The sequence below is a fragment of the Syngnathus floridae genome, chromosome 17 (assembly GCF_059516105.1).
Source record: "Syngnathus floridae isolate MCC-2025c chromosome 17, RoL_Sflo_1.0, whole genome shotgun sequence".
Taxonomy (NCBI): Eukaryota; Metazoa; Chordata; class Actinopteri; order Syngnathiformes; family Syngnathidae; genus Syngnathus; species Syngnathus floridae.
Window position 1 is genome coordinate 12,013,372 of NC_142429.1, and position 17,187 is coordinate 12,030,558.

General features: G+C 45.4%; 1 protein-coding gene across 5 annotated transcripts in view; it reads right to left on the minus strand.

Annotated features, from left to right (window-relative positions):
• spag9a (sperm associated antigen 9a) overlaps nucleotides 1-17,187 on the minus strand; it is a 63,271-nt gene that overhangs the window by 34,320 nt on the left and 11,764 nt on the right. For 3 of the 5 annotated variants that reach the window (XR_015853548.1, XR_015853550.1, XR_015853549.1), the window contains 2 exons: nucleotides 13,219-13,324; nucleotides 12,124-12,223 (listed from right to left, as the gene is read on the minus strand). Coding sequence is in view for 2 of the 5 variants with exons in the window: in XM_088358771.1 (XP_088214897.1) it covers nucleotides 16,443-16,561 (119 nt within the window). In the remaining 3 variants the exon portion in view is untranslated. Of the gene's footprint in view, nucleotides 1-12,123; nucleotides 12,224-13,218; nucleotides 13,325-14,920; nucleotides 16,562-17,187 lie in introns of those variants that run through there. The other 2 variants (XM_088358771.1, XM_088358772.1) reach the window with 1 other exon arrangement.

Here is a 17,187-nt window from a genome sequence, read left to right on the forward strand (position 1 = left end):
TTTTTTGCCTCGTTGTTATTCCCAGTGTACGTAACTGTCAAGAATCCAAAATACTTTGGGGGTCCAAACAAAACTATGTACACCCTGCAGATGAACTTGTACGGCTAAAGTCATGTGGCTCACCTCCAACTTGTCCCACATCCACACACACACACGTATAAAGATTCGATCAATAGAAAACTGAGCTATATTGCTAAAAATAAGTGACGAGAGGCAAGCAGCTGAGAGATGACTTCTGAGGGCTGGAAATTGGAAAAAAAAAAGGAGGTCAACGTTAACGGTGGCGATTACTGAACTGACAGCACAATCTCACATTTCCACGGATGATTTTACATGCCAGTCCACACGGACGGACGGGCAACACACGGAAGCTTTGATGTACTGCCGAAATGTGAAACTCAAATTTCCTTGCGGCAGTGTCGGATAAAGCCTTAGCCTCAGTGTTACTGAATCCGTGGCTATTTCTGGAGAAAACACACTTGCATACGCTACAGCTATGGATCCATCTAAAATAGTCAATACTGCAATGCTGCAAGTCAATCTGTCGGTGTAGCTATCTAGCAAGCTAGCTTTCTCGCGATCATGTTGTCGGTGTCCACGTACACCTGACCGGTGTAGCATGAAGTCTTCACTTACGGTCTTGTTGGAGTCACATAAAGTGCTCAAAGTGTGATCTAACACTTTTGTGTAGTCTTTCCAAAGACATCATTGCGCCATGGAGATGAAATGTAAGCTAAAGTGCAGAGCAGCCATTATTGCTTTTAGTATCTTCCACGCCGCTTCCCATAAAACTGGACAGGGACCAAAGTGGAAAGGCAGATGATCCGAAAACAACGAAAGGATGGAGGAGTTGGAAAAGTGTCGAGTCATGAGTGCCCTCTAGGAATTGCGTACACATAATCGATACGACCGAGAAGGCTTCAGGCAGCAAATTGCAACCGGGGCCAGTCAGAGTCTGCTGAACCAGGATTCGAAATAACCACGTAGAGGATACAAACTATTTCTAAAGGTTGCATAAAGCGCAACCTACGATGAATAGAAATGGAATGACGGCTGCGTGCAATATTGTTTGCTTGGTGTGCTGGGAAATCAGCTTTGTGTATCTTGGAGACACTGCTTCGGTTTGTCAAATGGTGGTTTCCATGGTTCCAATTTGACACAAAGGTAGTGTGAAATCATGGCTCACATGAAAATGTGTGTCATCTATCTGTGCTGTCAATTGGACACATCTGAGGAGCATCTATACATACTACGTAGGCTATTTTGTTTCTTTTTTTGGAAGTAGCTATACCTTTAGCATTTTGTTTCCAACGACTGTACTTTTACATTATGGATTAGAATGACAAAAACTAGGACTCGGCTCGGCGGCCATTTTGTTTCTGAAGTATATCTTTTTACTGAGAGTATTTATTTTCCAACAACTGTACTTTGACAATCCGGATTAAAATAATCAGATTCTGGACTCGATAGGTGTTTGCTGATCTAAATCATTGGAGTTTGCGGCGTGCTGAAAGTGTTGCAAGCGTGATGTGTCACGTGTTGCACTTTTCACTCACTTCCTCCAGTCATGTTGCAACTTTTCTCGTATCTGACCTCTAATGTCAGAGTGGATGCGGCCTGGCTCGAGGGCAACGTCAAGTGCCAGCTTGAGTGTTTACCAAGCAAATAACAAGCCCGGCCGGGTGCACGCTGCTCCTCAGGCGTACTCGGAGAGCACCAGAGTCCGAAAGTTAATATGCTAAAGAGTAGAACGGCCCGAAACGCCAGTTAACAAAGCAAGCGAGACTGATTAGGTAGGGACATTGAGTCATCGATTGAATTAGTCCAGGCAAAAATAAGGACACGCGTGTGTCGGGGTTGAGCCGCCCTGCACCTCACATCCTGTCTAATCAGATATTCCACGTGTGTGAAAGATGTCAAGATGTTGTGTTTGGATTAGGTGTCAAAGCGGCCTCTGCATCGACACTGCAAAGAATTCCTATTGGAGTTGCATTCGATAGCTTGCTCAAATTTCGATAAGGAGCCCAGTGTTGGCAACCTGAGGGTGGGTACCTTTGAGGAGGTAAAGCAAATGTTTGGCAAGGAATCACTTGGGAGACTTTTTGGACTTTATAATTAATTCTGAAGTCTGCCGCTGCCGAAAACTTAAAGCCCTGAGGGGTTCATTTGCATTTGCCTGTCTTGGTTTTCCCGCCTGCTGCCCGTGCTGTGATGTCTTTGCGGAATTAAAATCGCTCCAACAGGTTTTTCTTCCAATGGAAACGTGGCATGTTTGACTGACTGATTAAATATTGGCGTTGCCATTTTGAGGCTTCTGTCTGCAGTTTCATCCATTTGCGGTGGATTCATGTTCAACTTCCATCCATCCGTTGAGTATCATGGCTGAGCTCGAGCCTATTCCAGCAGGATTTGGGTTAGTTGTCGTAACTAAATATAATGATGAAAACCAAGTGTAAATATTTTGCAGCGTGGCCATTATTTCCTTCCTGTTTATGCACAAGTCCTATTAGCGTGATTATTTGAAGTTTTTACGGCTGACGCAAACCAACAGAAGCACCCAAATAAACCATGTAATGTGTATCAAGTGCGGATTGAAATGTTCCCTGCATGTGTGTGCGTGCTCAGCAGTTGCTGTTACTGCCTGAACTATTAACGTCCACGCTTACTTAATGAATGATTTACAGTGTGAGCGTGAGAGGAGGTGTCAACACCCAAAGCAGATGTTCTGGGAAATGACGGCCGGTGTTCAACATCCCAGCAATATTTTCAAGGACAAAATGTTCACTCTGCATTACGAGAGAATCTATTAAAAGGTGAACTATCGTATGAGAAAGCCTGCAGCGGAGTCTGCCAAAAAGGGCAGCGTGTCGTCGTAACTCTGGAAAAGAGGACGTGAGCCGCCGGTGTGAGGGTGGACAGAGTGACGCTTGTTTCTTGCTTTCACATCTTCATTTGTGTGCGTTTGCCTGCAGTTAAATACACACAGTGACAGAACGCCCCTGCCCGCCCGTAAAAAAGCTTGCGTGCTATTCATGTTTTGCTCACCGTGCCGGTCGCTCGGCCAAATTCCTCTAAATAAATACGTTCTCCGGCCTCAATGCATACACAAATACATCCTGTTTTTTGACCCTTTTTTTGTGTGACAAGGATTGCTCAATCCATGCACAGGACATTTGGTGATCATCTTTATTCTAATCCACCAGCAGTTGTAACAGTTTGTCATTCCGACAGAGCAGAATGTTTTGTATTGTGTTCTGTTTGTACCTGCAATAAGTGACTAAAGTCTTTGGACCAGGATGTACCCTGTTAGTCTGCCTGTGTACACTTTACAGTAACTGTTTGGGGAGAAAGCAGTGGCAGTCTGTTGCCGGGTAGAAGTACGTCTCCACCCCACGCCGCCATTGGCCGATGCCTCTCGGAGGCTCCGCCATCTGTTACAAACGGGCTTGGAAAGCGGGCCAGCAAAGAGGCTAAGTGACCAGGTGGATGTGATTTGTCGGTGGCTCAAACAACAGAACGGGAGCCATCGTGTAAGTTCCGTGCAAGTTTTCAAAGTCATCTCCGTTTTTCCTCTCTACGCTCACACCAGCTCTGTCAAAGTTGGCGGTAGCGTTCAAGATTTGCCCCAGAGGACAGACACGTTCTCAACAGTGAGGATAGCTAGACGGATTACGTGATCCAATAAAAAGCACTTGGAAATTGCAATTCCCTCAGAAATGCAATATGCTGAGACTTGCTGGAGCCAACAGGACAACTAATGCAGGGGAGGAGGCGGCGGCGGCGACAGCGGCGGCGGCGGCGGCGTGACCGAGGGGTGCTCGAGCTACCCCAGGAATACCCCAAACAAATTTGTCATCTGATATGTTTAGTTGGCCAAACTTGTCATCAATCTGTGGTTGAGAGTAGTCGGTGATATAAAATGAGGGGTCTCTTGGTACCAACAAACTAAAGACTTGGACCAATCTGGAATAGCAAACATGCTGGATCAGGGACTCCATTACTCCTCAACTCAGATGTCTGTTGACTTCGTGAGCACACTCACCTCACCAGAGGGGTGGATGTCCCTGCCAAAGTAAGTCATTCAATGTCTGGAATCTTTAACCGAGATTTGGACCTTTGCTAACTCGCCATCGAACGCGAGCGTTCTCAGCAGATGTCGTGAGCCGCTTTAGCACGTTGAGCATATTCAAGCGTTTGCTTGCGCTGCGCCAGCTGGAATAGAAACACGAAAGCAGGTGTCGCTTACACCGCCGCTTGACACGTCCAAATGTTCTGCGACAGGTGTAAAATGCGGGCAGCCGTTCAGGGGCGCCGAGCAAGCCGACAGCAGCCCGAGTCGGCAAAAACCGGAGCGCACCCGGTCGTGGGGTTGCGTAAGGGAACCTTCCCTCAAAGTGCACGCACGGGGTGGGTCCTTTTGGGACGGGTCGGCTGCATTGGACACCATCCGCCCCGCCGCCGCCGCCGCCCATCCAGCCACAAAGGAGCTCGCTTTCATCCTAATCCCTCGCCATCTCGCTCTGTAATTAGTTGGCAGGGATGCGTGTGTTGTATCACAGGCAAACTGGAGGGAGGCTGTTTGTTGATGCCATCCCAAATTCTGATCCCTCCGAATCAGGACATTTTGATTCCAAGAGCTGATAATCCTCTTACATCATGCCATAAACAGCCCGCCTTTCTTTTTCAAAGATGCGCTTTGACTACGTTTCTTTCACGAAGCAACAAGCAAAGCAATTTCCTGTCTTGTATCATAGCAGAGGTAAGAATTGGCACCAGAATCAAAGCCAATCCGCTCTAGGCCTTTGCTACTCAGCCATACAGCCAGAGCGAACAAAAATGATATTTTAATTATCTGTGTCCCAAAAAGGGTTTTGTCGAGTTTCTTTGTAAAGGGAAAAAGAGCAATTGTTGAGATAGAACAGTTTCCGAGAACAAGCTGCCCGACTCCAAATAGCCTTTTTTTGTGTCCGGTCTGTTCAATGAAGCCATCGACATCGACTTACTTTCTGGATTCAAAGTATCCGAATCAAGAGTCGTAGAATGGACACAGGTACGAAAAAAATGAGAGGTACCTTTATGAAAGCACAAAAGTACTTCATGAATCCAACCATTTTTGCCCCCCGAAACTGATGAATAAAATGTAATTTCTTCATTTGTAACGACACAGCAAACAGTCAATACTTGTTCGCAATACACCTTTGAAATTATAAACTGACTCATACGATCAGATCATAAAAGTGACTTGTTGATTTTGCGAGAAAAGCCCGTACGTTCATCTTTGTCACGATCGGAGAGCAAACGTCATTTTGCCACATTTGCGTTGATAGCTCTCACGTGGATAAACATGCTAATCCTCATTTTGCTGTCAGGGAAATCTCAGCAAGCGGCCGGCTTGCCAAACAAGACTGTGTAAATGCAAGTTGTTCCCTGCTGATGCTTCTTCTGCCTCTCTCGCTCTCCAAATGGATGACGGCCAAAGTGCTCAGCATCCCCAACACACACACACACACACACAGCCAGGATGCAATATAAATAACGTCACCTGGAGAGCGACCTTCTGCTCGGCATCCAGGCAACAAAGCCAGAATGTAAAAGTGTCTGAAGCATCACGGTGGAGATGCAATCACTCTGGGTGAAGACAGAGGCAGGCAGGAAGCTTGCACAGCTCGAACTAAACGCATCACCTTTATCAGCCTAATGCCGAGCGAAGCACGCCATGAGGACGCGCCGATAACACCGCCAGCGCCAGAAAAGAAATTGCGCACGTCGCCCCGAGATGCGGCAGAAAAATCGCATGAAAATTCAAACGAGTCAAGAAGGGACACACATCCAGATGAACTTTGACCTCTGCTACCTCAGGCTTCTTAGAGTGGAAAGCATCAGTGAAGCCGGCCCCTCCCTCCGGAAAATACTTCATGTGTTACAATCTGAGCCAGTAATTGAAGGTTTGGATTTCGATATGAAACAAAGGTAAATAAATCTGGCTTTCTCTGTGTATCGTGTCGAAAACAGTCGAGAAAAACATCGGGGGGGGGGGGGGGGATTCTCAGCCGTCCACGACGAGCTGGGTCAAAGCTTTACAAGGGTCACCGCTGTGTTATCAGAGGTCAGACAGAGCAGGCCGTCCGGGTTCCGTGACCACACCGGTACACTTTGGCCCCGCCCTGGCAGTGAGACGCACAAGCGCCGCCCTTTGCCCTCCATCTGCCGCCATTCTCAAAGCGAGGAAACACAGAGAACGCACGGAGACGGAAAAATATGTCGAGCGGGGAAAAATAAACAGAGCCGCTGAAAGAAACAGGACAAATGATAAAAAGATTCCCAGGAAAAAAGTTTGCTGTTGGGGCAACATGAGCCACCCTCTTCATGTCCAAACACAAGTGACCTGAATCAACATGGCTGCATCCTCATGTCAGAAAAATACACATTAAGGTCACAGGCTCGATCGCTTTTGCCATTTTTTTTTCTCTTGATTGACATTCGGCTGTGCTATCTGATGGCAATCTGTCATTTTTTTTTTTTTATGACTCAATCTGAGGAAGTGGCTCTTTCCATTTTGTTTGGTTACTGCTCTGCATCAAACTTCTTCATTCACACAGTAAGACAAAGTCTTTAGTATCATGCTTAAGAGGATTAAAAAGGAACCGAGAGGGACTCCCGTCTTCCAATTGCAATCATTCTAATTTAACACGCAAGTGATGTTAGCCACCCAGTGAAAATCCGACTGCTGGAGAGTCCACTAATTTCATCCCGCTGTGAGTTCGGGTGGGCATGGGAGTGATGGAGTTGCTGGATGTGAACCAGAGTGGACATAGATCACATCCCCATGCTGTCTGCACTCCAACTCTGATTCATATTCCAGTCATAAAGCAGCCAGGGGCATTTTCAGACAGCAGCGGTATAAATCCCACTGCCACTACCGCCACCACCGCTCGTGGAAATAAAAAGTGCTGCATACTCAAACACAATTCATCAAAGGCTCCTGTACAATCTTCTGACTTGTCTCTTTCTATTTGGGGCCGAAGCGCTCACCAAAAGTTTCGGCCGTCGTGTTTTTGCATCGCCGTCCGGTCAGGGCGTCTGCTCTGAGCCGACATGCTGACCTTGGCGTTATTAGGGCGTGTCCGTGCAATCTTTTAGCCTCGCGTCGTAAAGCATACGCTGCTCTGACACCGCTGGGTGCAAGAGTTATGAGGCGCTGTAAAAACTAGTTTAAAAAAAAAAAAAAAAAGATCAAAACACAGGCTAGGGTGCACTGACTAACTGCACGCTGGCATCACCTTCCAACTATCGCATACACAAACTCATTATTCACCGACAGTCGGAACTTCAAGAAGTCCAACACGAGTCGTGGCGTAACGCTGGTCTCCAATTTGTAAACGTTTGGATGAGCGAGAATCGACAGACCAAGGTGCAACAAAAAAGTCGAGCGGAAAGCAAAACACACATGCAGGGTGGGATGAAAGTGAAATCAATCATACAATAATACTCTTACATCATCCCTGCAAGCATTTGCAGCCATTTGTGTTCTAACCTACTTGCGAGTCTTACACAACAGTGCATCAATTCCCAAATAGCTAAAAATGATGATTCCAAAACTCTTTTCATCAGCCAGGCTATTCCTATTTTTATTCCTGGATGGGAAAATGCTCATTGCGGAGCGTTTCAGCTCATTTTAGCTTTCTTAATGAAGCACCGGCAGGAAGGTATAATCACAGGTAATTAAGAGGGCAACCTGGCCGTGACCCCGCGCGGCCAATCGGAGAACCGCCGCCGCTCTTTTCAGGGTTGAACCGGCATAAAACTGGACTGAAAATATGGCTTTATTTTCAGATGGCAGCTGTGCTTTGCCGTGTGCGTGCGTGCACGGAGGCAAGGAAATAGAAAGAGGGGAGAGGATACTGTTTGGGATTCACAAAGAGTGCAAGTGAAGGAAGAAAGGAAGAGCCAAATCCACTTCTTACTCGGCGGTTGATCACGGCTAATCTGAGGATGGAGCTTAGTTAGCCGCTAATAGCTCTTCATTTTGACACCTCCCCAAACGCTCGCAGGCCGACAAGTCCGAGTTTTAATGGCGCCAGATGAACCAAAGAGCTCTGGCGATGACGTAAAATACAGAAGAAGCATTGTTCAGCAAATGTGTACAAAAATCAAATCCTGATTACGTCTTAAAAATTTTCAATTGACAAATTTCAGGGCAATTTCAGGGGTGAACATTGAAGGTCACGTGTCACTGGGATTCATTGGGTCATGAGGGAACTGCGCACCAGTGGGCAGTATTTGATTTGATTTTTCTACCATTCTCCACTGGCCGGCCTATCAAGGAATGAGCGAATGAATACTGCGACCTTTTTGCGTTCACGGCCAAAGAATCAAAATACACTCAACTCATAATGTGAACTACCTCCATCTGTCCAAATATGGTCAAGGACATCTTTTTTTCCCTCCCATAAATCCACACTATTCATCTGTCCTCACATCATCTGACATTTTTCCGCATGAACCTATTCAAAGCATTCTTTTAATTCTGGAAAGATTTCCATTCGCCAGTGTTTCTGTCAACGCCTCCTGCAAGCCTCAATCTCCTCTCTTGCTCCCTTTCCCTCCTTTGTCCAACACCAAAAATAACTCCTTATTCCTCTTGTATAATAAGCTGGAAGTAACTTTGGTAGCACCTAACTGACCTCAATCCTCTCCCCCTCTGGGTCACTGTCCCACCCGACCGAGGAGTTCTTGTGAATCTTTGCGCCAATCCGACATATTCTTAGCCCCTGTGGCGAGTTGGGCTCGACGTGGTGATAATCCTCGCTATTCATACCCGAGCCAACTCTTACAAGATCCACTAAAGCTGCTGGCAAGGATGTGACGGGACAAATTAGCTGGACAGCGAACGCACCTTACTTAGTGAAGGAGCTGCCTTAGCCACATTGTTCACATACTAATCATGATTGCTAGTCGAAAGTTATTTTTGACATTGTGATTTTTGTAGAGGAGTGCCAGAACTTGAGATTTCTGGATTAAAGGTGAAGCCTCTTCAAAAATCAAGAAGCCCAATTACCGTCGAATCATCTTTAGCGGATAACCACACTAGAATGCTGATAAAAGTTTTTTTTTTTATTTGACCTAAGATGCCTTACATATCTGGCCGCTGACATCAACAGACTTAATTGGGCTCTTGCTTTTGTACAGTACGGCAAAGTACCCTTTGAAACCGCCCTCGTAAATTAAGATTTGAAGTTTGACCTCAGCTATTCCGAGAAGTTTACAAGAATAACGTCTGAATCGATTCTGATTTTGAACAACACATACGTACGTATATGTGTCATTAGTTTTCTTTTCGGCAAGACCGAGCGCTCTTTTGTAAATATCGGGAGTCATTCCAGATGATTAGCTTCCTTGATCAATAGTCCGTCAACGCTTCAAGACGAATAATTGATAAGTGTGTCGGGAATCGACGTCACAATCGTCTGTCCGTCAACCTTCCCATTGATGAAGACGGACCGACGAAAGCGATTTGTTCGTCCGGCATGGATTCCGACAAATTTAAAGAGAGCGCAGATGTTTGCTTGTCACTTCCATCCAAGGTCAACCATCCTTCGGGATGACGCTACGCTTGGTACATGCTCTAACTCGGGATGAAACGGAATCCAATTATTCTTCCATATTCGGCGCAGCTCGTGATCTGTCATTGTGCTCTATTGATTTCCAGTCCATCATCCATCTTATCTTTGCCATCCCATTAAAGCGCCCGATGCCCTCGTAAAGACCAAGGCGATACGTCACATAAAACAGGGAGGCCCGTGCGAGCGAGCGAACACTTCTGAAATCTGCTAGTTCCTCCTAGAGAATGATGTTCTTGCCAAAAAAAAAAAATTCCAGAGGTCAGAGAGCTCCGCCACTGAAAGTCAACCTTGGCAAAAGATTAATAAATGTAATTCCTTTGTGTCCTCCCCTGTGCGCCTTTGTTGGCGAGAGACAACAACGAAAGAAAAGGCGGAGTTCATTTTGCTTTGTCATTCATCAGATAGTAAACCAGGTGCCTAAAAATCCAGTCTAAGTCGACTTTCCCTTGGAGGTACATAGCACATTGCGTGATTAGGACTGCTCTCTAAAAAAAAAAAAAAATAAAAATAAAAAGCTTGCCATCATTTGATATGTTGACAACCAAATACTGGTCAGGTGTTACTTCCTAATCACTCTGAATTGCTAAGTAAGGGTCCCCAACTAAAGATAAAATGACTCATAGCGAATGAGTCATTTGCTATTTTGCTGGTCTCGTTATTGTGAGGAAAAGCACTTGCATTACCTTGACATGATAATGGCAAGAACGAGCCAGCCGCTTATCTGACTATGGGGCCTGCAAGGACGCACATCACGCCAGGAAGGCTGAACACAAGATGATGGACTGCACTCTCCTTCACGCTGACATCACCGTGAACCTCTTTGATTGAGCAAACACACCGCTCCACCGCGCCGTCAACACGGACATTGGCATTGTGTCACGATTCCGATCATTGCCGGAAGTACAATACTCGGCGGTAAACACGGCTATCGAATTGTATCTCAAAAGACGGCGGCAGCGCACGTGTACCTAATGTTGTGGCCGGCGATGGCCAGAAAAGGCGAGCGTCGTGAATAGAATTGAAGCTGGAGGCCGCGTTCAAGGACAGACGCTAAATTAGTTGCTCTTATAAAGGAACACATTTGCATTTTAATGAGCCATCTCATGGCGGTGACTGAGGGAGGAGATCTTTTCACATTCCATTTCTCATGTGGCCATGCAGCAGAAACATAGATGAGCCCGCCGCACACACTTGCTGGAAAAAGACTTGCACTTGAAGTATTTATGTTACGACTTCACGGCTGATGCTATATTGAAATGCAAATAGCGTAACAGCACTCGCTTGACATCAGCAGCTACTGTAATGGCATCCTGCCCATCAAATGTCAGAACATTCTTTACGCTTTCAAACTGGACACACTCAAATGAGAAATTCAGAATCCTGCTTTCAAAGGATGTCGTATGTAAAAGCTCGCATGGCACTGAGAAATACAAACTTATCAAGTCATTGCTGCTGTTTACAAAAGGAGAGGATATAAAAGTGAGCCGATCCACGGCCAAAAGCCAAAAGTGTCCCTTCCTTCGGGGAGGAAAACGGCTGCCGGCGCCACCAATCATAAAAGTGAAAAGCTGTCCATCCAAAAACACGAAGCCGGGGAGGGCAACAACAGCGGAGGGAGGGAGGGCCCACGTCATCAGCGAAGGGGTAGCGAGACCCCGAGGGACGGGGAGGATAAATATAAAGGAGCGCGGCGGGCGAGGTCCGTGGCTAACGTTACAGCGCGTCTCTCGGCTGCTCGTGGCCTGGCCTTGCCTGGCCTGGACGCCTGTCATGCTTCTGGCCGGTGATGTCACCCAGACTGCAGAGAAGCTCCCTCGCGCATCCCATAATAGACGCGCTCACACAAACAAGAGCCGCAAAGGGCACACAGGAACACGCGCATGCTTCGTACGCCCAATCGATTCAATGTATTCATACGCTTTGGCCCGATAGGGAAGCGATTAGTATTTCAAAGGCCACTTCGGTGGGAATGACGACAAAGACTCAATATGAGAGCTGGAGTGCAAATGAGTAACTCATTTTAAGCGTGTGCTCAAAAAGTACATTTGTGTTTGTGTACAAGGTGTGCATTGCATTTCTTATTACAGTAAAAAAAAAAAGATAAGGATGTTCAATAGCACTATTTTTTAGACCGATAGCAGTACAAGTACCGGCACTCAAATCTTGAGTAGTCACCGAGACCGATATCGATGACAGATACCACAAGTACTTTGGATACACACAAAAAACAATGACAGATCATTTGCATGAAATGAATGGCAATTTTCTATTCTTCTCATGTCTAAACAAGTCCAAAGATCATTTTTGACACTTACCTTAGGGACTGCTTTTTTTACCCAGAAAAATATGCCTAATGCTAACAAACAGGTGTTGGTGCACTGTATCCAAATGAAATCATTTCTCTATTGCAAGTAGCTCAACATTTAAATAATTGCTGGTTTCCTCACAGCCGATAAGTGTTACGCTTCCCTTTCATAGGAGACACTGAAATGGGTCTTACCTTGCCTCCTGGACTTCTGTTCTTTGGCTACTTTTGTAGCTACGCATGGAGGACAAAATATGACAAACAGGATCTTGCCGGTCTTCAACAGCGCAGTGATCTACACCATCACAAACAAGAATAATGAATATATTGTTGTTTAATTAGAATGAAACAGATAGAAGCAGAACTATCTTAATTAAAATCAGCAAATAAAATGGAACAAATTTCTTTGGAAATGAACGTTACACTTGTTATGCATCTCACTAGCAAACGTTTTGGCAGAAGAAGAGAAAAACACTTTAAAAATAGGAAGGGACAGAAGACGATCATTCATATCGACGTGATAGCTTGCGCACGGTGTCACATTTATTTGTCCCTGCTTTCAACCCCGCTTCAGCCTCCTCAGCACTTTGGTCAGGGGCTAAAAATAGACACGTGGACGCACATAGGCCGCCGCTGCCGCTGCCACCGCCGCCATGGCACCCGTATTGTCTCTCTCCCAACCTCTGTTTACTGAGAAGTAACAAACATTTGAGTTTGTTGCTTTGCCTGCAGGCCTTTTTTTCTTTTTCTTTTCAACGTGCTCACGGCGTGCTGCAAATATCCCAACACGCTTTGTTGTACTGTCTCGGAAAGTGCTTAGGCCAGCCCGTTGGTCACTGTGAAATAGTGCACACCTCTGTGGGAGACCAAGGCCACTCTCACTGAGACTAAAGAAGGCTTTTAAATCACATGTGATCATGCATTGTGTCCGTACATACATTACAGGCACAGGCACAGCCACACCCACACGAAGGAAGCAGAACACAAAGACACGCATGCACTCAATTTCCATCCCATCCTCTTCTTGCAAGAGTTATGTCATTAATTCAAAGCCTTGAAAACACATTCTCTCCTCTATCTCTCTTTTGCCAGATGTCTCTGGTGGATTAAAACATTCCTCTGCGTTGGTGACACAATAGCAGCTGTCGGCTTGCCTCCAAACACTCAACGGCTGAGAAAAATGCAGAAAAGATGGTGGAATAAAGTTTGTGCATCGAAGCAGATAGAAGGGAGGAGGGGGGAAAACACACAGCTAATTCAAGTTCAGGTAATTCAACCATCAGGACTCACCTGCTTTCTAACTTTGGTCCCGTGACATTTGCAAAATGAGCCCTTCGGCACAGTGATGTCATTTGTGGTCGGCAACGAGAGGCAGGACGAGACAAAATGGCCGCCCCTGAAATAGACAGACATAAACAGACAAAAATCTAAGTAAACCTCCGACGTGGAAGCAGGGCAATTTAGTCAAGAGCTAAACATTGATTGATTTGACTTTTTCATGTCTGTCATTTGCTGAGGCTGAAAGACCTTTACCATGCTACTTTGAGACATTTTCTTTGTCATTTTTGAAGGATTCAGCCTCAGTTTCCATCATATGTAGGGAGTAAAGGGTAAAAAGTTGCCAGAAACAACTTGCGAGGGGAGACTTTGGAGAGCACAAAGCAGATGTCTCCTTATCTCTGCCATATTTTTCACTTTACTGGCAAGCCTTTCGTCTTTTTTAGACTTGATGGGCTCTCAGCATTCACCGCCAGCCAAGCAAATAATCCCAAACAAGATTGAATGGGCAGCTTTGAGTGAGGTGTTTTTAAATGGAAACCATCTTGAAAAGGCATTGTTGTTGTTATGTTTATGAAACAGCCCTGTCGCTGGCTGGCTTCTCTCCTACGAAGGGCACCTTTTTGCAGATAACAGAGACAGGTGACACCTTGCTCCTAGCACAGGACAAAGAAATCATCCTGAATAAAGTGACATATCGTTATGAATGCGTAACTACAATAACTTATGAAGGACAGACACCGAGGAGGCTATCTCGGGCGGATGTTATACAACAACGGAACCTGCACATACTGTCTGGCTCATCGCATGAACAAAAGCCATCAGTTTCATTGTGAAGTACATCTTTTTTTGCTACCAATCCCAGCTTTGGCACAGGAAGTTGGGTTTTTTTTGCAGCATGTCAGCTGTAAAGCATTACAATCCTGGCATGTTGTGTTCTCAGAATCCCCTGTATGGGCGACATCATACTGTGTGACGTCAAAAGCCTCAGCGTGTGAGCGTGCGTGGGTGGGTGCATCAGCCCCCGCATGCTTTAAGCAGAGGGGGGCGGGTGACGAGAGCTGGAGGAAAAGTGAGGAGGCGGAAGAAGGGCTTTATGCTGTGATGTAATTTCATGGATTTTTTTTTTCCTTCATTTGGTGATGTTGCATCTAACCTAAGCCTGAGCCACACCGTCCCCTAACGTTTAAAGAAAGTATAGCAGCAACAATAATGAACACCCAGGAAGTTGCTACCCAGGTTCCTCACCAACCAAGCCTGATAGTAGCATAAGACCAGGGTTTAGGCAAACAATTGTACAGCTGCAGATGTTGTCAAATGTGATTTATAAATAAAGTTGTATTGTATTGTATAAGATACCTTTGGGGAAGTACACCAAAAAAATATCATATGTGGATTTTAAGCAGTTTGAAATATGTATTGGACACTTTTTCAAATAAATGCATGAAATGACAGCAGACAACATACAAGCAGTAAAAATTGTGAGCTTGCTGACACGATTGGATGTTTGCGTTTTATGAGCATTTCATGAGGTTATTTTATGACCATCGCTTAGCAACATGATTCGGTTAGCAAGCTGACTGTTACTGTTCAACAAATCTGTTCTATTTCAAACTCCTGAAAGGTGCGAAATAATGCTGGAAAGAGATCAGACACTTTCAACCATTCAGTCTATTCAAAAAGGTGATAAATAAAAGAGGGGACAACGGCAAGATCTTGGTGAAATTGAATTTAATAGATTGTTAAAAATAAGGCTATGATGTTCACTTAGCAAACACTGACCAAGAGGAGAACTGTCATGGCATTTTGAGATTCCCCCCCCCCCCGATGTAAAATACACATTAACACTACAGGACGCAACGCACGCACACACATGGACGGCCAAATGCAGTTTGCATCCAAACTCACAAGCACATTTCCTCACACACACACACACACACACAGTCACTCACATCCACCCTACTCAAAATGGTGGCACTAAAGAGCCAATAACATTGCAGTGTTGTCTTAAAAAACATGCATAGCTTAGTACATTGATGTCAAAACGTTTTGTTACTGTTGGCAAAATGTGATCTTGTGACTTGCTAAATATTCAAATGAAAAATAAAATGTTTTTTGTTTTTTTACTGCTTTAAAATGAACAATCATGTAAACTCATTGCACTGCATTATTCACAATAGTCCGGTTTGATAAAAAGTTACATTCGGAACCAAGGTAGGCTCTGTTAAAAACGTAAATAAATATTGGAATGGTAAAAACGCAAGATAATGTCATTATTTTGAATGCCGGCAAAGGACAGAAGACCAGACTCGGCCTGACCTTTTCAGACATTAAAACTATTCCTGCAAGCATCGGATGCCTAAAGCAAACACCACAATAATGCCCTGACGGAGGGAACCGTGTTGCACACTAGTCTCTTTAGTGACGTGTGCATTTCCACTAGAAGGTGCCACATTCAAATAATACACTCAGTCAAAATGTCCTATTCAAGTTGACACAATTAAGCACGCAGACCTTTTTAAATATTCAAAACGATTAAATTCCTTTCCACCTTTGTCCTTCAGTCATCATTTGGTTATTGGGATGACACCTTATCGGCACGCAGAGCAGTTGTGTTTGTTTGTTTGTTTGTTTGTTTGTCCAAGCAAATATGTCATCTAGTCTATCGCCGCCATAAAGTGCCCGTGAGTGAAAGAGGAATGGAAAGCACCAAGATTGTGGCACTTTTACCCTCGCCCAAACGAAAAGATACAGTCAGTTGACTGTGACGGAGAATTGTGAACAAAGCTAAACTGACAGACACACGCACACACAGACACACACAGACACACACACACACCTGAGCTCTCACACAGAGATGTGGTAAAATGCCAAGAGGCTTAACATGTATAATATAAAATAATAGGTCAGATAAAATCCAGAAGTTCCCTTCTCCCTTACTTCCCGTGTCGGCAGAAACACGAAACGTGTCGTCCGTGGTGAAATGATGCCCGCAGTTGATCTCATGAAAATGTCCACACCAGCTGTGTGCAACAGCGTTTCCAAGCTCGGGAGCACGTGGATGCATTGTTTAACTTAGCAAACATCCCTACTGACCTTAAACTGTACAAAAAAATACGGATACAAAATAATTGTTTTGTTTTTTTTACAAAGTAGTGAATGACTCAAGAATCCTATCCAATTAAAAAAGGAAGTTGCGCATGCGGGCTGAGGGCGGTGGACGTTGTGATGGGCGCTTAATCGAGAGAGGTGGCCACCTGCCATACGATGAGGTGACTTCGCTCGGCTTTGGTGGGCGTCGACTGTTGGCCCGACGTGGGCTCGGACGTGGCGTCCAGCTCTCCGTTCTCGTCACCTGAAGTGTCAAAATTGGGGATCCGCGCGCAGGATGGAGGGGAGGGGAGTGGAGGGGATGACGCGTTAAAGCAGAGGTTTTCCATTTTCCAAGGACCGCCAAGTCGCGACGCACTTTTACACACGTTAAGAAATAGCATGACTCCTTCTTGTGACTGACGCTCAGAAGCTCCAGAATCACAAGGCTAGAAGACACGATATGTAGCGCGCATTTTTCTTGCTGGTATCGCAGGAGCGGAAAGGATCCGTTGGCCTCGTCGACTCTCATTTCGCAGGCATCTCCTTGCCGCATTAACGCAGTCGCTCGCGGTCGTGCGCAGTTTGCAGCTCCCCTTTCGGACGCACCGTTTAAAGACGCAAAATCAGCCGCCGCACATTGTTGAACTCATCGATTAGCAAAGACTCCGCCTTTTCGCAGAGGCAAAGCTGGGTACCATCAGATTTCGTATCTCTCCGCGTGAGCAAGCGAGTCTGTGCTTGCTTCAGCACGTGCAAGCAAACCTTTAGTAAATCAAGCCCTAAGTGTCTTATCTTGGTCGGTGCCAAGGTGTCTGATTAAGTTTGGTTTCTGGTGGATTCATGCTTTGCTAAGCATTTGCTGCACTGAGAGTAACGTAATGATCAGAG